Here is a 24,499-nt window from a genome sequence, read left to right as displayed (position 1 = left end):
ACTGACAGCTACCGAATTTGGGGTTGCGTGAAAAACGAATTGAAATAATTTATTGTAAACGGGAACCAGGAACCACGGAGCGCTTATTCTGGAAGTCGAGAAATTTTATTAGCGGACTGACAGCTACCGAATTTGGGGTTGCGCGAAAAACGAATTGAAATAATTTATTGTAAACGTGAACCAGGAACCACGGAGCGCTTATCCTGGAAGTCGAGAAATTTTATCAGCGGACTGACAGCTACCGAATTTGGGGTTGCGCGAAAAACGAATTGAAATAATTTATTGTAAACGTGAACCAGGAACCACGGAGCGCTTATCCTGGAAGTCGAGAAATTTTATTAGCGGACTGACAGCTACCGAATTTGGGGTTGCGCGAAAAACGAATTGAAATAATTTATTGTAAACGTGAACCAGGAACCACGGAGCGCTTATCCTGGAAGTCGAGAAATTTTACTAGTGGACTGACAGCTACCGAATTTGGGGTTGCGCGAAAAACGAATTGAAATAATTTATTGTAAACGGGAACCAGGAACCACGGAGCGCTTATCCTGGAAGTCGAGAAATTTTATTAGCGGACTGACAGCTACCGAATTTGGGGTTGCGCGAAAAACGAATTGAAATAATTTATTGTAAACGTGAACCAGGAACCACGGAGCGCTTATCCTGGAAGTCGAGAAATTTTATTAGCGGACTGACAGCTACCGAATTTGGGGTTGCGCGAAAAACGAATTGAAATAATTTATTGTAAACGGGAACCAGGAACCACGGAGCGCTTATCCTGGAAGTCGAGAAATTTTATTAGCGGACTGACAGCTACCGAATTTGGGGTTGCGCGAAAAACGAATTGAAATAATTTATTGTAAACGTGAACCAGGAACCACGGAGCGCTTATCCTGGAAGTCGAGAAATTTTATCAGCGGACTGACAGCTACCGAATTTGGGGTTGCGCGAAAAACGAATTGAAATAATTTATTGTAAACGTGAACCAGGAACCACGGAGCGCTTATCCTGGAAGTCGAGAAATTTTATTAGCGGACTGACAGCTACCGAATTTGGGGTTGCGCGAAAAACGAATTGAAATAATTTATTGTAAACGTGAACCAGGAACCACGGAGCGCTTATCCTGGAAGTCGAGTTTCACCGCGTAGCGGACCCGAAGCGCGGGATCCGGGAGGTTGAGAACCCGGTACTCGAAATACGTAGCGGAGCCGAAGCGCGGATCCGGGAGGTTGAGAACCCGGTACTCGAAATTTGCGGAGCGCGACTCTCAACCGTCCGCTCTACTGCGCGGTTGTTACCAGACTGAGGAACTCGGCTAGCCGATTTTAGATTGGTGACGTCACTTTCCGAACATCCGAAAATTCAAACTTTGGTTTCGAACTGTAATACTAGGTATGATGATGTGTGATGTATGATGTATGATGTATGGTGTACGATGTATGATGATATGATATGATGTATAATGCTTTTAGTTTTCACGTTTCATACAAGAAATACACACTTCATCTCTCCTGCCGATTCCAGACTCAAGCGGCCAGGCCCTTCGATGGTCAGCCGTTGATTGAGGATATATTCTTCAGTGAACGGCTCGGCTAATAACGCTGCCGTTCTGCGACAGTTGGATGATGAAAAATTTCGCTCGTATCTTTCAAATGTGTGTTAAAATACACTCGAAATGTTAAGAAGCGTCGTTCTTTCTCTCCCTATCACCTTTCTGGGTCTTTAAATCACTACGCAGCGTTAAATACTGTCTCATATACGAAGCATCCGTTTCATCTCGTTCAAAATCAACGCATCCGTGATGTATTACAGTTACTCTGAATTTTTTTCCATCCGAATACTTTTCGAAAAACTATTCTGCTCCTCCACCCAACGCAGATACTTCACTTGCGACCAGCTAAAACAACGTGTCGATTCTATGCCTATGAAAATTCAAGATCGAGAGAGCAAATGAAAAGTTGTTGGAATAATTATGAATACTAATGTCATGGAATACATCGAGCGCGCGTCGAATAGAATCCCATTTCGAAATGAATAATTCTTTTCTTTTCATATCATAGCTAATCTGGTAATATAGGTAAATAGGATGGTTGGAGGTGTTCGGAAATGGTAGGAGGTGGTCGGCGCTGGCAGAAGGTGATAGGGGGTGCTCGAAAGCGGCCGTTGATGGTCGTAGGTGGCAGGGGGAGGTAGGAGGCGTTCGAAAATGGTAGGACATTTTAAAAGTTAAAGTCGACGATGATCCGGTGCACCAAGTTTGTCGTTACAGATTTTCTTTTCCCATGAGGCATAGAGTATTCATCAACGATAATGCAGTCCTTAAAATTCATCATTCATCTCAGACTGGAAAGCTAATTCGCAAGGCGTGGTATTCTATTCTATTTGCATTATTAGAAAAATACCCGTACTCCACATACACTGTTTCTAATCTTTTGCTACATTTGGTTTAATCCCCATGCTTCCACAGCACGACTAGTCGGAAATGTTTTCGATTGTCCATAATAAAATACAAGAAGTAACAAAGCTTAAATTTATTGTTAAAGCTCTAATGAATACATCAAACTGCGGTCGAATCAATTCATTTATTATTTGCACATGACCTCTGTATATTTGATAAATTATTCCTAAATACATTGAAACATATGTATTTATAATGAAATATCATGCAATGGGCTGTGTAAACTATAAACTATAATTTCTATCGAATAGCTGCTTTTATGTCAACAGGGCTTTGAGACTCAGTTCAGTTCGTCCTCCTCCTCGTCCACCTCCGACCACCTCCAACAATCGCCAACCACCTCGAACAACCACCGATAACCACCTCGGGTTGTACCTGGAATAGCAATAAATATTTTCAGTATCAGAACACATCAAAAATATTACGTGAGGATTAATATTTGAAAAGTGCTGGAATAAATTTTTTCTGGCACTATTCGGACGCAATTTTGCGAGACAAATCGATTAAGTGCAGTCCCGATACGCTGCGAGCAGCGGATAAAAAGTTACAGCCAAAAAACCAGAACCTCAGATTTCGACATTTTTAAGCAGGTGCATTTTCCTTCGTAACTTCTTTCCTGTTGGTCCTACGCTCTTTTCGCTGCGATTTCTGAGTTCCTGAGGGTCCAATTGGTCAGATAAGGGTCATTTAAATCGAATCTGAGACCAAAAGTTTTTTGCCCAAAAAAAAAGTAAGGCTAACCCCTTTGTGTTTTTGGCAAAAATTTTCGCGATTTTCAAAAGTGCTGGAATAAATTAATTGTGGCACTATTCCGACGTAATTTTGCGAGAGAAATCGATTGGGCGCAGTCCCAATACGCTGCGATCGACGCATCGAAAGTTACAGCCAAAAAACGATAACCTGTGTTTTCGACATTTTTCAGCAGGTGCTTTTTTCCTCGTATCTTCTCTCCCGTTGATCTCCCGTATAAGATCTCCCTATCAAAAAAAATAAATAAAAATCACCGGTAATCACCTGTTTAGGTCTTCAAATCAGGACACTGCGTTAAATACTGTCTCATATACGGAGCATCCATTTCATTTCGATCAAAATTAGCGCATTCGTGATGTATTACAGTTACTCTGAATTTTTTTCCATACGAACACTTCTCGAAAAACAACTTTGCTTCTTTACCCAACGTAGATACTTCACTTGCGACTAGCTAAAACAGCGGTTCGATTCTATGCCTGCGAAAATTAAAGATCGAGAGAGCAAATGAAAAGTTGTTGGAATAATTATGAATTTTAATGTTATGGAATACATCTAGCGCGTGTCAAATAGAATTCCATTTCGAAATGAATAATTCTTCTGCTTTCGTATTATAGCCGATTATTGTAGATAATCTAGTTTGTCTCCCGGAAAATTATGTAATTTATGGTATGCATCATGTATTAATCGTAAATGGATTATATATATTAATATCGTACTAGGACAGCATATACGTGTGTACTGTTTGGTCTCTGCATCATTATTACATCTGATATAAATATGTACACATTCTTCTCTCAGGTACCTATACTTTATTAAATCACTGTTTTGCTACGAATTTAGGAAGAAATTTATTCTCATTAATAATTTCTTGTATCGCTGACAAGTCGGTAAGTCCACAGAGGCTAAGTACTGGCTTGGGCTCACCGTTGCGAAGACTGTGTTAGTTGGAAGGTGAATGCAGCCAGCATCATGTCGAAATCGGTAACTCTCTGATGTTCTGCAATAAGTTCTCAGTGCGCAAGCGCACGACGATTTGCAGTCGTCACACCAAAGCCCATTAGGGCAACTGTCTTTACATTCTTTAGTCATCGCTCCTGTGGCGGACAGCGGCGCCAATCTATAGTACGCATTTGTACGCCAGGCTAGGACAACATTGGTGAATACCGCGTGGTCTACAATGGCTGACGAAACAAGAGCAAACCTTATGGAACAGATCAAGGATCAGGGCGAAGTTGTACGTAAATTGAAAACCACTAAGGCAGACAGTACGAAGGTACGTGATTTTGAGCTTTGGATCTGCAGTATGCAAGTAAGAAATTCGGGATCTGTGTCCACAACGTGTTGGACATATGGTTGTAAACTGTCCGATTTCAGGGTCTTTAACTTTCGCGACTTTGCTCCTGTACCAATTACTTTCCTTTAAATACGGAAACGTTTATCGCGTCCTTTGTTGACCTCATTAATCACCGCATGAGGTAGTTCCCTGGTGTATTTCATCAGACAGAAACATTTGCTTGGGAGCGTTCATAACCCAACAATAACATTGTTTCACCGACGTGAATCTCTAACACTCTTTACAGTCTTATCGAAATTTTGAAAACTTCGCTAATCGAAGTTTGAATGCTGTCACACAACGGTGTCATTTAATCCAAATAGAAATATGAATATGACTTGTTGAGGTGACTGTAAAATTTTGATGTCCTAGCATGCAGGAAATTATTTTTATTCAAATACTCGTCATGCTCACAATTCTTAACCTCAATTTGATTTTTACAGCATTTTGAGATTTAAAGTTCAGTAGCACATCCGTTATCTGAATCATGGATTACTGTATCCAAACGTTTTGTTGTCTGAACGAAACCCTGAAATTTTGGAGTAAATAAACACAGTCTTATGAAAAATATATCGTAGAGGTCCATTTACAGTTTTATGTTAAATTTAACTTTCGATTAACTTCACTTATAAAGGTAATTAGAATAATTTGACGTATGTTAAAGTAAAAGTAGGTGTATAAAAATAATGTAAACATATGTGCGTATTGATCTAACTATCTTTATCGTGCAGTATCGTTTCATGTAATATTACTGTTCCATTATCCAAACTTTTGCTAATTCAAACTAGTCCCGGTCTCAATTGAATAAGATAATCGATGTTCTACTGCAGTTAATCTTTCAAACATGTAAGGTTACTCGTCATACAGAAATAAAATTTATTTAAACATTTTTTCATTCCTCACTGTGTTATCAACTTTAAAATTAAATATTTGGCAAAGTCCAAACATAAAACATCATGTTAGTAATTCTTGTCCCTCTGAGATGTATTTCGTTTCTCAGGGACTACCAGACTCGATAAATTTAAATTCTGAGCTAGCTGAGCTAAATGAAGAATTTGCAGACGTCAGCTACGTTTGTGGTTGGTGTCCGACATCAAAGGACGTCAAGCTTTTTACCATCTGTAAAAATTATCCGCATAGCAAGTTTTCTAACTTACCGCATTTGAAGAGATGGTTTGATAATATAAAGAGCTATTCCGATACCGAACGTATGGATTTTCCTTTACTTGATTTTACTACTCCTTTGGTGGAGAAAGTTGATCGCTTGATTTACTGCGGTAATAACGACAGCCTTAAAAACATTGATAAAAAGGTGAGACAGCTGTTGCACGCTTGCAAGGCTGCCACAGACTAGTTCTTATGAATCACATCGGAACGAGTAATAAATAATTTAAGAAATTTTGTCAAAGACAAACCTGCGTTGATTTTCTTTGAAGACTTATTGGGTATTTTCAACTGATCTGTAAGCTGAATCTCATTCAATCTAATTTACTTTCTCCCCTGATTCTTTGCGATTTTAATGCACTTGAATGCTCATACAACACCATCAGAGAGGAAAGTGTGGCGTAAAATGCTGATCAGTTACAAACAAGGGAAAGTAAAATTATTTCGTCAGACGAGGCTGAAGTTGGTAATGTTATTGTAACAAAACATCAGGGAGAAATTCATTATTTTTCAATTTTAGAATGATTATCAATCAATTTGCTTTTCAAAGATGTATAGTGTGTTTTGTTTACTGTGGTTCATTAAGGTGGTTCAGACAATCCTAAAATTATCAAGTAATGATTTTTTGTAAACACGCATCGTTACAGTCAATTTCTGTTCATCCATCTATTATCACTGGATATATTGTACAGAAGTTAATATACCTCCAAACGCTGCTTCATTTAACGTTATACTTTACAAAATAGCTCATTGAAATATCATAAAAGTCTATGATCTACTCTGTGGCAGTTTTATGCTGGCTGGCTAACTTGTATCTCGTGTTTCGGGTAATAGAGTAATCAACACTGAGGCGGACTTTTCTATTTCATTCTGGTTCTGGTTCCATCTCGTCTTGTGCCATGTTTCGTCTGACGCGCATCAATGTCATCCTTCCTATACGGCAATGTCGCTCAACGACCACGGTCAGTGCCCCGCAGGTACGTGACTGCTCTATCTTTCCCATTCTGCCTCAAGATTAGTTGAGCTAAATCAAGTAAAGAACATTCAATCTTTCGAAAATTAGAACATGTGCATAGATCGGTATCAGATCTCTTGAGCTACCACAGATCTAAAAGCCACAGTGTTGAACAATCGACCTTTTCTAAATCGATTTTCTGTAAACATTCTGACCAAATAATGTGCTTCGATATTTTCAGATAGCAGATGAGGTAGCCAAACTGTTGGAATTGAAGGCGCAGTTGGGTGTAGATAATGCAGGACCCCAGAAACTTATCCTTAAAACCCCCAAAGGCACCAGAGACTACAACCCGGAACAGATGGCTCTGCGGTTGGGAGTTTTAGAGAAAGTGGCCACAGTATTCAAGCGCCATGGAGCTCAGACTATCGACACTCCTATATTTGAATTAAAGGTAAATAAGAATACATGATTTACTATTTTTAGTTGATATGACGACGGTAGCAAACTGTCGTTTCACCCCAATTTCCTTACAAAAATTATTTGGTTCTAATTCGTTGCTTTATCATTCGTTGATATAATAATAATACTGAAGTGATTTTGTTGTAGGAAGTGTTGACCGGAAAATATGGGGAAGATGCCAAACTCATCTATGACTTGAAAGATCAAGGAGGTGAAATCTTAGCTCTCAGGTACGATCTGACGGTTCCATTTGCCAGATATCTAGCTATGGGCAAAGTGTCGTCGATCAAGAGATACCACATCGCTAAAGTCTATCGTAGAGATAATCCAGCTATGACTAAGGGAAGATATAGGGAATTCTATCAGTGCGTAAGTATGCGAACAAGCTTATTAAACAAACTTTCACTCGAATAAGTACAGTCTGTATAATTCATTTTAAAAATAACGTTCATAAAATACAGAAATCTAGTTGATTTGAAAACGATTTTTTTCTAACAGTTAATTCCAAAGTGATATGAAAGAGTCTCAGTTTAGATTCTTGAGAATAGTTCTGTAATTATTATATTAATATTATTATAAATAAGACTCCGGTCAAGTATCTCTATACATATACCAGGTTCGATTCCTGGCTCCGTCGTTAATTTTTCGAAATCACCAATTTTTCAAATTTATATCTCCCAGTTTAAAATATTCGTTGATAATTGTATTTTTTTGTTTCCACCCTTTATAGAAATATTATGCAAGTTTACGAAGTCATAAATTTGATAGATATTCAACGTGTGACTATCTCGTAATAAAATCAACAACAAAAATTTTAATCTTGTCTAATCAACATCTTTTGATGAAAATGCAATTGCGTTCAGAATAGATAGTCGTAATAAAACGATGGAAATGCTCAAACTTTTCCTAAAGTTCTGATTTCAAGGTCAAAAGTCGTTACGTGTCCTTTTAAACTTCAAATTACTCTTGAGACATGTGATAAATCTTTCTGTTTCAGGATTTTGATATAGCTGGACAATATGACCCAATGCTTCCAGATGCTGAATGTCTTCGAGTAATATCCGAGGCTTTAACATCCTTAGATTTAGGTCCTTATAAAATAAAGTTGAACCACCGTTCTCTGCTTGATGGTATATTTGCAGCATGTGGAGTGCCGCACGAAAAATTTCGTGCCATATGCTCAGCTGTAGATAAATTGGATAAGAGTCCTTGGGACGAAGTGCGGAAAGAAATGATTGAAGAAAAGCAATTAGATGGAGATATTGCCGACAAGATAGGTAGCTACGTGTCCCGGCAAGGTGGTAATGAATTAATTCATGAACTGAGAAAAGACGAAATATTAATGAAACAACCCGCCGCGGTCAGCGGCCTCGAAGCAATGGAACTGTTGCTAAAGTATTGTGACATCTATAAAATCACTGACAAAGTAGTCTTCGATTTAAGTTTAGCCAGAGGACTTGATTACTACACAGGCATTATTTATGAAGCAATCCTGACTGGTAAATAAATTAAGATATTCAGGATAGGCCTGTACAATTTATCCAGCTTAACTGGTCAAACCAAGTCATCCATTCAAAATTGCTGGAAAACCGGCAAACGAGTTATTCAATTTTTATTCAAAATTCTTTCAATCATTAATCGGTGGAACAGTTCAATCATTTCGGACGGCCAACCGATCTTGACCGGTCAGCCTCTTCAAGGTTCATTAACCAGACTAACTGTCTTGTCTGGGTAAGCCAGTTGAATTGTACAGTTCTCTTTCAAATTCTTATATGCCTATGTATGAATATTCATTAGAGTATAATTAATTCAATGCCAAGATGAGATCTTCAATAGAGCAACTTTGCTTACTATTTTTTATTTTTTTTTTTTTATTCACAACTCTGGAAAAAATTCTACAGTGACGTTTCACTCACCTTACAATAAGGCTGTGATCCAACAAACCTCAATCTCACGTCCTCAAAATTTTCCTCATTTGATAGAAATTTTTTCATTTTCTACAATTTTGCTACATTTGTCTAAAGGTGATGGAGTCGGTGTCGGAAGTGTAGCTGGAGGCGGCCGTTACGACAACTTGGTCGGTATGTTTGATTCGAAGAACAAAGCAGTACCGTGTGTTGGAGTATCTCTTGGTGTTGAGAGAATTTTCAGCGTTATTGAAGCTAAGTTAGCTACTAAAGGAGAAAAGGTGCGCACTACAGAAGTCGAGGTTTACGTTGCTAGTGCACAAAAGAATCTGCATGAGGAGCGTATGCGAATCATATCAGATCTCTGGGAGGCTGGACTGAAAGCAGAGCAATCATATAAAAAGAGTCCTAAGTTATTGGCACAATTGCAACATTGCGAAGAGAACAGTATACCCTTGGTTGTGATACTTGGTGAAAGAGAACTTATGAATGGTGAAGTCACGCTGAGGGTAGTGAAAACACGTGAGGAGAGTCAAGTTCGGCGGGAAAATCTTGAAAAAGAAATTAGAAAATTATTAGGATATTAACCCGTACAGTTAAGATGTGTTATTTCACTAACTTTGTAATTAATGAATCGGGAACCAAACAATCACTACATTATTTCTTCGATTATCCTCACTGAACTTTACTTCTCACGATTCTTGACTCAACTATGTGTCTTAATTGCGCTGAAAGATTGCTGCAATCAATAAGATCGTAATGTGGACTGTTATACAGGGAAGGAAAAATCTGCTTCAATAATCGGTAATACTCAAATAATAATCGTCAGTGATCCCCCAGGTTTTTCGTAATTCTTCTACGAATTTTATCACAGAATATTACTCATTTTTCTTCAAATAATCCCGAACACGGGAAAAAATCAATAGTTTCTTCAAAATATCTGTTCCACTCTTATTTTGGTTCAAATAATTTCACTTTTGTCACACCATTCTGAACGTGAAACCTTCTCTATCACCGGTGACAGTATTTCCTAATCATGGGGTTGCTCTTGTATTCGAAAGGAAATATTATACACGTAAAAAGTGTAAATAGCAATAGTAGCATTAGAGTCAAGAAGCGCTGTGAGGCAATAAATTTGTAGGCCTTGTCACTACTGTTAAACATTCTGAATTGGTCTAGGAAGCGCAATCGTTGCATACTTCACCTACTGCAGAAAGTGCAGAGAAGTGTTGAAGCTGTGAAGAGACCTAAAACGTAACTACTCAATTCCTCGAACCCATGTTATGTACAGTTATAGTTTTCTTCTTTCTCACATATTTCCAGTATATATCTCAAACCGGCAGAAACTTATTTGTACAAGTTGTCTCGATCCAGAAACCACCTATAATGCAAATATTTATTAATTTATTGCAACAAATGTTTTGGAATAAAATATAAAATACTATGAATGAAACTGTTGTCTGTATTTCTAACCCAATTGTCGCATTTTTGGTAATCCGTCGCATTTGTTAAGTTTGACCATCATGGAGTTTTTGAACTAGGAATTTAATAGAAGTGTCGCAACTTTGGAAGTTGAAGCAACAGTTACGAACCGAAATTTCCTTTGATAAGTGTATCAGTAGTAAGTATGTACTTAAAAAAGTCTAGGTGTATTAAGGCAATAATAAAAAACGGTCTAAATTAATCTCCAACAAATTTTTCAAAGACATTCAATTGATATACATGAAAAAATATTTTTAGTCTACTGACGCACTACGAAAAACGTAGAACAATTTTCCGGACAAATAACCGGAGTGTACGATAATGCCCACGCAATGGTTACTGTATAACAAGTTTATCAAAATATTTGAAGTACAAGATAAGCATAGAAAAACGTAAATTTATATTTCAAAACCAAAGACTCATCTATCCGGTTAATTTATTTACTCAATACCGAAGTTCGTAATTCGTCATCATAATAATTCCTTACGTTGTAGTAAAGGTGTAAGTCTGTTAACTTTTGCCTCTGTACCTGCAGTGCCACTCTTCTAAATTATACATACTGTACATTCTATTTCTTAATAATGATGTTCGGAATTTATGACGGAATGGTTGAAAAAAAAGATAAATTTTTTATAAGGGGAACGTGGTCATTAGACTGTATCAACAAAAAATATTTACTTTTACGATTAAAAACTTTGTACGACGCGCTGATTCGAAGCAAATATATAAGTTGTACAATGCTACCATACAAAGTTCCGTTCTTGTATAAAACAATTATTATCTCCCCGCAATCGTCAGAATTTGAGTTCTTACGTGCTAATTAGATGATTGATACAAAATCCCGATGCGGCAACGGTTAAAAAAAACCGCACGGCGATTTTCTTTCACAGAGTTCAATATCACGTTAAAAACTGATTTAATGAAATGATAGATCGAAAAAAATGTAGTTTTTTTTTTGAAGCAGCTAGTGGTTGCCTTTCAGTGCTCGATTTTAGTAAGGTAAGTTTGAATAGATGTTATTCATAGGGTAAAGTTTGCCGATAGCTGTTTGAAAGACACTAGTTTTATCATTACCTTGAACTTTGAAATTTGAAAAGTGGTGCATAAATCACGTACACAATAACATTTATCTTGTCAAGAGAACTAGACCGTCATAACTATTATTTGTGATTGGATATGCTGAATTCGAATCCGGTGTCAGAATTTGTCATTCACCCCGAGATTTTTTTCCCCGGTTGAAATTCCTCTATATTCTACTGAAAAGTTCGGAACGCTGAAAAAAAAAGGTAAGGCTAACCCCTTCGCATTTTTGGCGAAACCTTTAACCGTTTTGAATTTCGAATAATTTCTCCGCTGTTGTTCCCACGCTATTTTCTTAAGGGTCCAATTAGTCCAGAAAACGTAGTAGAAACTGATTTGCAGATGAAAAGTTTTTTGCTCCGAAAATCACGAAAAAATTAATCCCAAGCCTTTTGGAATTTTCGTAAAAATTTTGACGAATTTGTACATCGCTGGAATCCTTCCTTTGATACACTATATCAGGGATGGCTAACTCGGTCTGAATGCAATAGTTCCTCAGAGTCATGTAGTTTCCTCTGCCTGGTCGTGATCAACCGGTCGGCTATACCTGCCATGTGAAATCAAGTTAACCAGGCCAAAGTTTCATCGTAAGACGAATTTTCATCCAAACCTAGCTTCTTGGTTCCTGAAATCAATAATCGAATTAGTTTATTTTTTTACTAAATACCGTCCACTGATTAACTACATCGGTGTACCAGCGCGATTCTCACATGGTATCATTCTAACGCAATAACTTTCATAAACGTAAAGAGCGTGATTCGCGGACAAGTTTCTACGAAGAGCGAGAAGTAATAATTCGCAATGTATGTACATCTAGATAACTTTTATTAACCAATATAGTCATCGTTACAAACGTTGTGGATGCGACAACGTTATGTCAATCAACGAATACAATGAAACTTAACTTTATTAGATATTTTTAGTTTTATTACTACTGACTTATAAACTGGTTACTCGACGACACGTACTTATTTTGTTCACTTTTATCAATCGTGTTTCGTATAATGGTGGAGGATGTGTGTGTGTGTGTCTGTGTGTGTGTATGTGTATTATTTGTGCAAGTGTGTAAAAACGTGAATTTTTCAAGGACATCAAAAACGCACCTACTACGATCATAGATCACTAATATCGTCATGTATTGATATCTAAAGGATACCAAAACTCACGTGTCACATCGATTATCAAGCCATTTCTCATCTAGTTACTGATCAAATGATCTGGCGAAGGTTGGACAAGAGTTCGTTTTATTTGGCTGCGCAACATTCAAGCGTTGCACAAGTCTATACTTACTCGTACATATTTACTTTATATATTTCTGTATACCTTAAAGACTTTTTTCGAATTTATCGTGGAATAAGGATTATCAACAAAATATCGATATCCAATAAATTTGAATCCATGACCAAAATGGTCAAGCATATGGCTATCGTAAGACTAGCGTTACATAAACCAGATGATTTTTTTATCCACGATGTATACAGGCAAAGTACAAACATTGCGTTGCCCGAGAATAATTACATACTGGGTAAAATGTACATGTATTTTTTAACTCTACAATGGTCGAAAATTTCAATACGATTTTTGGATGGGACTTGTATAGTGTGGTTTGGATTTATTTGTTTTATTGGAATGCTTAAATAGGGTTGGTTCATAAGAAAAACATTTTCCATGGTCTGATTTTTGGTTTTGCATTGGTTGGTCCGGTGTGGCAGTGTCTTGTCTTCTATTCTAATTATAATGAATTTCACTTTTATGAAGATACGAAAACGCGTACGCGTTTCTCTTTATCGTCAAAATGTAGCGCAGAGTATTGGCGAGACGTTTTGGCGGGGTGAGTTAGAAATATCCAATATACATACATAAAATAAAGAATGCCTATTAGAAACCGATTTTTTTTACCGTTCACCGAAAGAGGAACCTGGATTACATTGGTCTGTGTATTTTACGTGGTACATCTAACCAAAGGTCGACCATAGAAGGACGCAGGAAATGACTTAATGATTTTCGGTAAAAACTCTGATCTGTGCGATTGGATATGAATCATTACATAAACACGATTACATCAACGTGTAGGTACACTTCGGTACTTGCTGGTTACAAAATGTCGTTTCACTACACGATCGGAAGTGATAGCATATATTTATATGATATAGTATGTATATCGAGTGATGAGTGTATATGCAAGTATGTAAAAAATGGTACGTTGCCTTGGTAGCTTCTTTTCAGTTTCGTCACTGCCATTCGTGTCGTCTATTCGACAATGAATGCAGTTACCCTATTCGTCGAAGATGATGATCGATAATAATGATTGCGATGAATAAATTAAACATTAAAAATAAATTAACAGATAAAATAAAGTATAAATCTGGTCTCTTCGCTTCACTAACACTCTGCTGAATAATTTACTGTTATTTACACCACATTCAACATGTATCAATCTTACATTAAAAATTTTTAATTTTACACATCATATATATGCATGTATAGTGTATTAATAATGTCATCACGGGATGGTTGAAACAGAAAAAAAACAAACATGAATTCCAAAGGGACTAAAGTTACTTTTTATTTTGAAATCAACTTTTTGACCCGTCTCTTCCGCAAACAAAATCTTTTAATAACTCGGCCGTAAATTGAAAATACGGATTCAACGGCAGTACAACTAATTCGGCCTTCGAGATCAGTTCAAAATTACATTCATCGAAAAACAATGATCTGAAAATGACGAGTATGTTCTGTAAGATCTGACAGAACGGTGTAAAGAATCAGGGAAGAGATCCAAGACGGTCAAGATTATAAGTTTGTCGAGTTGGCATGAAATACCGATATATCGCTATGTGTATATAATTAATTGATGTAGTCGTATATAGACGTAATTAATGTGTGATGATACAATTTATTAATATTACCATTTACGTAAAATATGTAGACTCAATACCGAGTAGATGCTGATTTGACGGCTCGGAAGGGTTCGGGGAACATATGTCGGGAGACTTGATGTTTCGGGCGAAGAACGCGGGGCAAGGATTGGGTGTGAGATTTTTGACGAGAATTGATTTCCCAACGATCTTATACTCTATAATAATAAGGTAATGAATTTAAAATAGGATTAATTCCAAGTCTTAAATATTAATCAATAATTTATTTAATTTTTATTCTTCGTGAGTGAATCATTATGCAAGCTAACATCTAAGTCTAAGCCTGTCATCTACGTTACCAAAGTGTGGTTGTGTGTTTATTAATTTATTGTAATGACTTCATATTCTCAAAACACTTATGCGTCGTGCGCTATACAAAGAAAAAAAAAAAAAAACATTCTCTATAACCTATCGGGTTATTTATTCGTTGCTGAATACGAATACGACCGACGTGGCTGTTCCAGCGACTTTCTCTCATCCGGTTCTCACATTCAACGAGGAATAAATGACCCTGTATACACATTGTGTCATTGTTACAATATCATCGAAGTATATGTATTATATTTATTTTAAGTTCGTGATTTTCATTTCATATAATATCTGATTCAATTTTTTTTTTTCTATCCTTTTTCTTCTTCCTTGCGTACACCGATAATTATATAGTGAACAGAATGTAGAGCTCTGATTTTTTACGCAAAAATATCCTAAAATAGAAACAATTTTGTACTTTACATATACGCAATTTAATGCAGATCTGGGGGTGAATAGCTGATGCTTTAAATACCAACAATGAAATATCAAATCGATCGTGACGATATTTAAAATCGCGTCTATCCCAAGGCGCACATTCCTTGATATTTTTATCATTATGGTCATTTTAACCATCCCCCGTTTCAATCTCTCGTTGTGTATCAACTGATCGTTAGGGCGGTAGTGAGGAGAACCTGAGTAGAATATAAATAGAAAAACTGCCAAACCCTGCATATAAATTCTGGGTTCATAAAAATTACTCGAAAAAGGACTAATCTTTAATATTAGATACGTCAGATGTACCAGTTATCGCTTTCACCCGGTGATTTTTATACATGATTAAAAATTGTACAGTGTACGTACGTGAGTGGCGGTCAAGTGATTACCTCTCCGCTTAATCTTACGCTGTTGTTAATCCAATTCTGCTCTAACTCTAGGCTAAAACAGCGAGGTGAGACTCACAGCTACGGAAAGACAGGCCTGCAGCTAAGTATGTGTGAGTTGTTTGAAATTTTATCAACTTGAAATGCAGTGTGGGTATAAAAGTAGAAAATCCGACAACAGTTTGCCGAAGTTTTTAAAGTATAAAAGAAACAGTGCATTCCCTGCATGTATTAAACTAACAGGAAATTTTTACTGCCGCAGTTGCACGCATTTTTAGATTTGGCAATATTCTCACATTCATTGGTTGTGATTTTTTTTTTTTTTTTTCGAACAAAATGAGACACCGTCGTCTCTTAGTTCTTTCGTGTCCCAGTGGAAAGTTGAGGAACAAAAAAATAAAAACAAAATGAACAATCAACGTTGCCAGAAAGGATAAAGGCTCGGACCATCTATCTTCAGACGTATTGAAAGGGAATGAAATTTATTTTTCCACTATTCTATATGACACCCGAGATTCGAGCTTTAACGTATATTCGGAAATCATTTGATTTACAATTACACCTACCTACCGTGTATGGTAGACGTGACCGAATTCATCCTATCGACTTTAACTTTTTTTTGCTGCATCAAAAAAATATGTCGCAGGACGAATGAATATATTTATAGGTACAGAGAAAGAGGTTGTCCTGATAGTGTCGTAAAATACGTTGTTTTTTGTCCGCAAAGATTCTCTGACGTTCCTACACTATATACGGTCGTTGTTGATTTATCGTTTTGTTTCACTTTATTATCCTTAAAATAATCTCCCCGTTATTTCGCTCGAGTTCAATTCTAATCGTTAGATTCAGAAAAGATCCTCCGGGTAGCTGCAACGCGATTACGCTACTCGTCGTACGACGTTTTATGGCCGGCAATTGCAAAAAATTTTGTTACGGGTGTATAACCCACACATGTATATGTATATGTACGTATACGCGTATGTCGTACGTATCATTTCTCCAAGGTATATCTCCTCTCTACTATATTCATAACTCTCTTTCTGCATATATACGGGCACGCGGTGCCGCTGAGCTCAGTTAAATAATTGTGCGCGTTCTTTTGCATATTGAGCATTATTGCATAATTTCCCAATCAACTATCGCTCACATTACTCGAGACGAGCCTTGTAGCTTGTCTTCCATATCTCGGCGAGCGTAACCGCGCTATGGAACCTATGGAAGATGCAAAGAGGAAGCGTGACGCGTTGGACGATCGCCCATGCCAAGAATCCGTAGAAGTCCAACTGAACGGGGTTCGCGACCACCTTCTGAGTCTCGAAGGTGTAGATCACCCACATGGTCACGTTGCATATCAACAAGAATGTCACAACCTGGCGGCCCGGCTTGCTGCGATCGTGTTCCGGTAGGTGAACGCGCCTACGCGAGACGTCGGCGATAAAAAGCATCTGAAGAACAACTTGAGCCACGGAGAGAAGACCAGTTACCATAACGAGGAGATTCGGCTCGTGTGTAAAAGCTGCCAGGGATCCAGCGATCACGCTGAACACCGCGTAAACGAAAAGGCCGAAAGCCGAGACGCGGAGGAGGATGTCGTTCAAGTCGCTCTGTTCCTCAGCCTTGAACTTCAGACCTTGGACGCGTATGAAGCCGACGATTATGGCGATAATGGACAGTGCCATGAGGACGCAGTGCGAGACGTCGGCAAGGTAGATCGCGAGTAGCCCCAACTCTGGATGGTGTATCAATACGAAGAAGAGAATCAAGCAGATCAGCGACCCGACCAGTAAAAGTAGCCCGAAGAAAAGACCTTTGCTAGCACCAACGCAATCAACTCGGGCGTGTCCGGCGTGGGCAAGAGCAACCGCGCGACGGCTCAACATTGCCTCTAATCTGCGCTCAAGATCAACCTCGACACGGAGTGGCCATCGGGGATAACACCCTATGTGTTTCCACATCACGTATATCACCGCTGCGCCTATAAGACTGTACTCAATGATGAAAGGGAACAAGTAAGGCGCGGCGTCCTGGACAATGGTGCCCATGATGTTGACGCGTCCGCAAGAGTTCGACATGGTGCCGTCGTCGGTTAAAGCCTCCGCGTAATAGCCAAGATTTGGGCTGCTCCAGCTTGTGCTGGCGTTCGTCAAGTTACTCACGTCGAAGATCTGGTTAACCGGAGGATTATTTTGCGGTGAATTCATGAAGTCCGTGAGAAACGGCATGAACGGTGCAGCTGTGGTGGTCGTTGCTCTGACGGTTGTGGTCGGTAGAGTTGTCGTCGTAGTCGTCGTCGTCGTCGTCGTCGTGCGACTCAACGTCGTCAGCAAAGTTGTCAGGGTAGTTGCTCTGCTGCGAGTTATCGGTGGCACGTTAGTCGTGGTGGTTGTAGGTCTCATGGTAGTAGTGGTGGTGCTCATTGTTGTCCACGGCGTGAGCGTCGTTGCTGCAGTTGTGGTAAGAGCATTGGCTACGGCTTTTATGGTAGTGCGAAGAGTTCTGCCCATGGAAGGCAGTGTTGTACTTCCCAATGTCGTTGCTGTCGTTGACAAAACGGAGTCAAGTGGAGCCTCGCGAAGTTGAGCTAGATCGCGTGGTTCAGTGCCTAGAATAACCCCTGCATTGCGTTGAGAATGTTGTTTGATGGTGTCTGATAATAAGAAAGTTTAACGGGTTGTATACGTTGAGATGAAGTTTGTCATTTGGCCTACTTACTCACATTCATTGGCATGTTATATAATTTAATACCATTCACGATGCAGTCGATATCTTTATACTATCGGAAGATGAATGAGCAAATTGACAGAAATTTCATTACCTAAAACACCAATTTCTTCTTGTCCTATACGTTGATGGTACTGTGTAATTTCCTTTAAACTTTCCAATACTAGAGTGCGAATCCAAACGCAGAGGTTTGTGGCTACTACGTGCATCAGACCAAATCGGGCAACTACCTTGAATCGATGTATGTTGAGCTGAAATAATGACATGTTTATACGATGGAAAAGTCGGTGCTCGATTCACGCAGCATGTAAACAATTTCACGTGATAAATCAACATGATTTTTACCGGAAATTAATACTTCGCGTAGCGTACGTCTAGTATCAAGTATCGACAGGTAAAACTAATTTAAACCATCAGTGTATTCTCACCCTAGAGTTCATGAAGATGAAGTACATTTGCATGAAGGTAAATATCATCTGCAGTACGGGATTAACACCTCTGAGAATCTGATAACAGGGTGATGTAGGTGGCACTTCGAAAAATGCGCCAAACTCCAAACCGTTGTACACCATTGTGCCCAATCCAAACGCTGAAAAACCCATGAAAAGCCTCATATTCTCTAACTGAAGTTATTTAAGACAGCCGATAACAGGGAATCAGAGCTCACTAGATTCGATTAGTTCTCGCAACTTACCGATTGCTCCGATGCGAAGGAAAAAACTGCCGTGACTATGATCGTTCTGAGAAGTTTTACGTTTTCGCAAAGCTCGCGTAGCCACACCTGCTTCGACTTCTGCAGCATCCTGTAATTACGAAGAGAAAAGGGACATCTTATTAAACGGTGGGAAAAACTTGCTACGTAATCCAGAAGAATAAGAGTTTCGAACTCGAGTACACAAGCTGCGTTTTTTTAAGATTGTGAGTAAAAATGACAAAAATTTAAAATACGTTTCGTATGGATCGACACGCGGTCAGGGAGTCGCGGCAGATCATCTCTTCATTTGTTTGCTGCTTATACAAAGCTCAACGTCTCTCTGTCTTTCCGTTTGTATGTCGCTTACAACTCCAGAACTACCGAAACCATTTCGATTACTTTTTTTCTGCATGCAGCTACAACGTCTGGCCAGGTTTTACGATATATTTTGTTACAACCAGATCAATAATTTTCGAGATGGAACGATATTTGTAAGCCGAGTCGGAACGAGATCACACACGCATGTGAACTAACTCTAAACTCTTACAGAGGATAGAGGATAGAGATAGACGGCTAAATCTATTAGTTTTTTCACAAGAAGCATTTGATAATATTCGCCGACGACGGCGCAACAGGCTGCGAGTTGAGAATAAACACAGTGTACAGCTGAAAGCGGTTTCAATTGCTCGCCATAAACTTCACCACAGGGATCAGCTGCGTCATTTATTCAACGAGCTTATTTATTAAAATCTTGTCAATGAACATGGATTCCATCATTCATAGTCAACGTTCAACCGATGGGTAAACACTCAGTGTTTAATTTGTGTGCAAACAATGCGCATAGAAATGTAAAAGGAGGTATAATATGATAATTAATAATACCTGGAATTCCTTCTTGCTTTTGCCAGACGCTTTTTGCTCTTTGTCCTTTTTCTTCTTCTTATCCTTTGTTTCCTTCGGCTCCTTCGGTGGTTTTGGCGGTCTTGGAGGTGGCGGCGGGGAATCCCCACCTCGGGAACAGCAGGCGCTCTCTTGCAGTAGGAAGCAGAATACGTATAGGAGGAAAAGAATGCTGGCTCCGTACAGATAAGTGAAGAACCCCTCGTAATAGTACAACGGTAACTTGTGCGTCACTACTTCGCTGATGACATAGGCGATGCAGACAACAACGAGCAGCTTCGCGTAGATGAAGCTCATGATAATGAACAGGGACGTTCTGAGAATAATAAAATTCAATTTAGTTGACTTTCGTCCGCTGCAATGGTGAGAAGAAAAAAAGCTCGTATTGTGTGTATTAATGCAGTGTTAAAATTTCTTTCAAGTTCCGAACGTGTCATTTGGACGAAAATATAAATGGACTCGTACCACGCTACTTGTATTATAAAACTTCCGAACAATACGAATTGATAAACACACGATATAATTTATGTTAAAAAAGTGATCAGGTACCGATATTTCGATTTGGCGGTAATTTTGATGTGTTCTCGGGTGTATTAAGAAGATCCGCACAGTTTTAGACCTCTCGGCCTGACCGATTACGAGAAATACTTATAATGAACTCCAGTATGAATACGTCTGTTGCGTATAATGCCTGTGCGCATGCGCCAACGAATTTTACCGCACTCTTCGGAATTGGGGCACTTTACGCACGCTCCACAGGCTTCGTCAATTACCTAATCTCTTTGTTACGCGATGTCAGTGGCATATTCAATTTTTCTGAATTATCCTTTCCTTCACAGGTATTGTAAAAATAGCATGCCATACGTGCGTATGGGCGATATCTAACTTTTGCAGTGGTTACAGCGCTCGCCTTGACTCATACTGCAAAACTTCACAATCGTTGTATGAATCGTCCCAATTTCGCACCTGTCACCTGATATACTATTTTTTTACTAAACTAATATACCTTTCTTGATTATTTTTTGCTGGAAATGTATGCAAAAATGAATCTCTTTTCCGAAAGATAAAACTTTTTTGCATAACAAACACAATGGGTCATATTTCTTCCGGTAGAGGTAAGTATAAAAAATGTGAAGAAAAAAATTTCATAGAGAATGAAGGAGTGCGTTTTCCGTAAACATTCAGGCCCATAGTGGTTCAAGACTTGGGCGATATTTCTATAAAAATTGCTAAGATATATAAATATTGATAGCTAATGGTTTATAGTTGCAATTGACGGAATTGCCTCATATCAATATTTTTTCACATGTTTCCACGTTTTTATCAAGTCACGATTCTTGTCAACATTTCGCTGAAAGGATTCCCTTTCAGCCTAGACTGTTTATTCATATAATAAGGGCAGCTATGTTGAAGCTATTAGTGTTTTTAAGCGGCACGCCTGATGATCTGAAACCACCGAAGGAAAATATAAAAAAGAGGAAAATAAAAGAGTTGATGGTTAAAAATGTTTAAAACAAATTAAATATAAACATATTGCAGATACGCGAGCAGATTGTTGTTACTCTGTATGAGTTACAAATTTATTGTAAGTTAACTGATTTAAATAAATAACAATAATTGAATAAATAAATATGTTTTGCACATTAGGCACACACTCATTGAATTTCTCACCAGTTATCGAAAGGCGTGGGTTTTTGGGTTAGCTAAAGATAACCGTTAAAAGGTTTAACCTATCAACACGACCAAAATAGACCTAATTTGACCAAATCTTACCCAGGCTTTTTATCAACCTTCCGCCTAGCAGCGCGTGGGTGTTCATCGCTTGTATGATTGTCGTTGTTCAAAAATGGACGTACTTCAAGCTCCATATTTACGTCAGCCATGACTAACTTTGATTGTGATTCAAACCCGATTCACTGTCACGGACACTTTTTTCTCTAAACTTTGACAACACCTCTACGTCAAATTCCAATGCATCATACATTCAACTTTCAAATTATCCAATTTATTCCCGTTGCGAATAGAAGACGCCACTCTTCGTTCGCCACTTCTGTCGAAGATCAATTAGCACGTACAGTAAGACGTTTAATTAGCTGACTGGAATCGCTCGGAGCCGCGTGCCGCATGACCCTCAGTCACAGATTATTTACGAAAGTTGACTGTCGCCCGCTGATAGACGCCTAGACGCGCTGATCATTCGCTAGGCTATATCCTCGAGGCAATATCCCGCGTGTGTGGGTACAGAGATGTAATATCGCGCGTTGAGTCTGACGGCAAGCTCCTAAACACACCACTGGATTTTTAAGTAATCGTAGGGACATTTTTCCAAGTCACTTTACACTTGTTCCAACGTGCCCCATCGGACGTTTAACAAAATCCCGCAGTCAATGAACTCTGCTGCACAGTTTTTCTCGCGGACTCGAGGATCCGATTACGTATTATCGACTTTTGCTGCAAGCCAGTTGGAGAGGGGGGAATCTCAGTCTCTCCTGTATGCACCGTGGGCACAATATTGTCTGGTGCATTTTCTGACGAGAGCTTAACGGACTCTTTGTGCTCCTGATATTTCAAGGGTCGTGGCGGCAGACTTCATTGTCTCCGATATATGGGGTTGGCAGACTCTACGTGTAAGGAAAAATACCCCATTGTTCACGTGGTGGGGTGCCACTATTTTCTCCTAATGAATAACGAACAAGAAGCGTATACATGCGCGATGGTTGTTGATAAAATAAAACGTAGATAGCAGGTTCCGTGCTGGGCGTTTATCTTCTTTGAAAATAATTACAATCGATTTACCAAAATTCAAGCTTTCTATCAATTTCTCTCGCTTTTTGTTACTCTTTTACCCCGTTTCTTTGAAAACGCGTCGCGGGTTCACGTTCCGATACGATCGATCTCGCGAACTGGAGGTGATTTTCTACTATTTTTTTTATATCACACCACTTTTTCCAACCGATTATATAGGCAGAATCGTCGAACGAGTTAGACCAGTCGTTTACTCTTCATTGCATCGCGAAGCGCGACGCACTGCACGAAGAGTTGCTCGTTGTGCACAGACTCTGGGCAGCAGGCTGACTGGCTGCAGAGCTCGTGGTCGATAAACCAAGAGTACCTATCGCCACACAGCGTTCTCTGCCCTTGCCAAATATCTCGTTTCTCTATCTCGTCCAAAGGATCCGTCGACTTTCGACTTGGGGCTTTATATTTTTTCCTTGCGGAAAGAACGAGAAGCGTTCCCATCAAATCTCACTTGTCCCTCAAGAATCTAGCTTAACTTGCCTGATAATAATAATAACGGCACTGAGGAGTTTCAAAGGTTGACCCTAGTTTGAGGACTTTCTTTTTTTCCTTTCAATCTTACAGGGCGAAAGCTACTCCAGTAGAGTTTTCTCTGCAAATATTTGAAGCGTAGTTTTCTTAAGAGATGTCGAGGCTTGAAATCTAAGTAGGCTCTTGGAAAGCTTGCAGAAGTTAGATGCTATCTGCAAAAGCCGAAATTAACAGCTTTCTACCACGTCGGCAAAATTTACAAATCAATCGCTTACGACTAAGCTTTTTTATCACGTACCTAATGCTAACGGATTGTATTCTTTGTCCAGTTTTTCAAGCTTTAAAGCCTCGGGCTTCATATATCAAATACTTTACTGACAAATTTATTATACATATAACAAAGACTCCGTAGCGCCGTAAGCGGTGGAATCTTACTGTCAGATACTACAACGTTACAATGATAATTAGTAATTAAGATACACCTTGAAAACGGATAATTGATTCTATTTTGTGATTGAATCTTTTACCGTACAGCAAACATTCACTCTACAATGTCCCCAATGACGTTAACGTTCTGCTAGTATTTGTCTATTTTTTAAATTTGACTCTCAGCACTGTTGGGTTATTTAATAGGCGGGCCATCAGAAAGTGTAAAAATTTTGCGTTGAAATGCATTTTTTTTTAATCCAGTTCAGATTTGTCTCGTGGAATTTACACGGTATTAAAATTAGACTGTTTTCGAAATTTAATTCCACGTGTAACGAGCTTGCGCGATGTGTATCCGATCGAACAAACGTCATTAAATATAATAATAAGGTTCCAAATCCAAAAGATATATAAAGCGGTTCCTTCTTTCCGATGATATAATAAAATAAAAAGTAACAGATTGCTTTACTGTGTTATTTCATTACTCCAAGCGCCTGTCATGGCACGTTGATAAGGTAACTCGATACCATCCTCACTTTGCGATTGACGAGATATATTTGTCGATAAAGCAACTCAACGTGATCTCGACCAAGACTCAATTACTTAAAACTTATTGAACTGTCAAATACTTTCGTTAAGGGGGTGCCCTGGTCGATATCGACGGTTGTATATATCTCGAATCATCCAAGACCACGTATGTATCTCAAACGGAAAAAAGTGCACAACAGCCCCATTCTACATGCAATTCCGAACAAAACGGCACGTAGAAAATGAACAGAGTTCACCCACTTAAAAGCGTCGCGTTTTTTTGAGATCTGCTTGACGATTGGAGCTTTTCAAAAATCT

At 38.7% G+C, this 24,499-nt stretch overlaps 2 protein-coding genes across 15 annotated transcripts in view; one reads left to right on the top strand and one right to left on the bottom strand.

Annotated features, from left to right (window-relative positions):
* Nucleotides 1-4,289: 4,289 nt before the first annotated feature.
* On the top strand, nucleotides 4,290-10,479 carry LOC124303085 (histidine--tRNA ligase). Of its 4 annotated transcripts, none has more exons than XM_046759872.1 (6): nucleotides 4,290-4,481; nucleotides 5,542-5,853; nucleotides 6,902-7,114; nucleotides 7,270-7,491; nucleotides 8,120-8,621; nucleotides 9,147-10,479. In XM_046759872.1, the coding sequence occupies exons 1-6, from the start codon at nucleotides 4,386-4,388 to the stop codon at nucleotides 9,614-9,616; spliced, it is 1,815 nt and encodes a 604-aa protein (XP_046615828.1). In that variant the 5' UTR covers nucleotides 4,290-4,385; the 3' UTR covers nucleotides 9,617-10,479. The 4 variants fall into 4 exon arrangements, with proteins under 4 accessions (XP_046615828.1, XP_046615829.1, XP_046615830.1 ...); XM_046759874.1 differs by lacking the exon at nucleotides 5,542-5,853 and adding an exon at nucleotides 6,540-6,682 and having other exon boundaries at nucleotides 4,326-4,481; XM_046759875.1 differs by lacking the exon at nucleotides 4,290-4,481 and adding an exon at nucleotides 6,540-6,682 and having other exon boundaries at nucleotides 5,715-5,853.
* A 1,920-nt stretch (nucleotides 10,480-12,399) lies between these two features.
* LOC124303078 (proton channel OtopLc) overlaps nucleotides 12,400-24,499 on the bottom strand; it is a 34,150-nt gene continuing 22,050 nt past the window's right edge. For 7 of the 11 annotated variants that reach the window (XM_046759842.1, XM_046759840.1, XM_046759846.1 and 4 more), the window contains 5 exons: nucleotides 19,940-20,273; nucleotides 19,058-19,166; nucleotides 18,792-18,952; nucleotides 18,458-18,614; nucleotides 12,400-18,289 (listed from right to left, as the gene is read on the bottom strand). In XM_046759842.1, coding sequence (XP_046615798.1) covers nucleotides 16,791-18,289; nucleotides 18,458-18,614; nucleotides 18,792-18,952; nucleotides 19,058-19,166; nucleotides 19,940-20,273 — 2,260 coding nt within the window. In that variant the 3' untranslated portion in view covers nucleotides 12,400-16,790. Of the gene's footprint in view, nucleotides 18,290-18,457; nucleotides 18,615-18,791; nucleotides 18,953-19,057; nucleotides 19,167-19,939; nucleotides 20,274-20,506; nucleotides 20,578-21,730; nucleotides 23,015-24,499 lie in introns of those variants that run through there. The other 4 variants (XM_046759849.1, XM_046759851.1, XM_046759844.1 and 1 more) reach the window with 4 other exon arrangements.

The sequence above is a fragment of the Neodiprion virginianus genome, chromosome 4 (assembly GCF_021901495.1).
Source record: "Neodiprion virginianus isolate iyNeoVirg1 chromosome 4, iyNeoVirg1.1, whole genome shotgun sequence".
In the NCBI taxonomy this organism is placed as follows: domain Eukaryota; kingdom Metazoa; phylum Arthropoda; class Insecta; order Hymenoptera; family Diprionidae; genus Neodiprion; species Neodiprion virginianus.
Note: the sequence above shows the minus strand (reverse complement) of the source record. Positions and strands in the feature narration are given on the sequence as shown.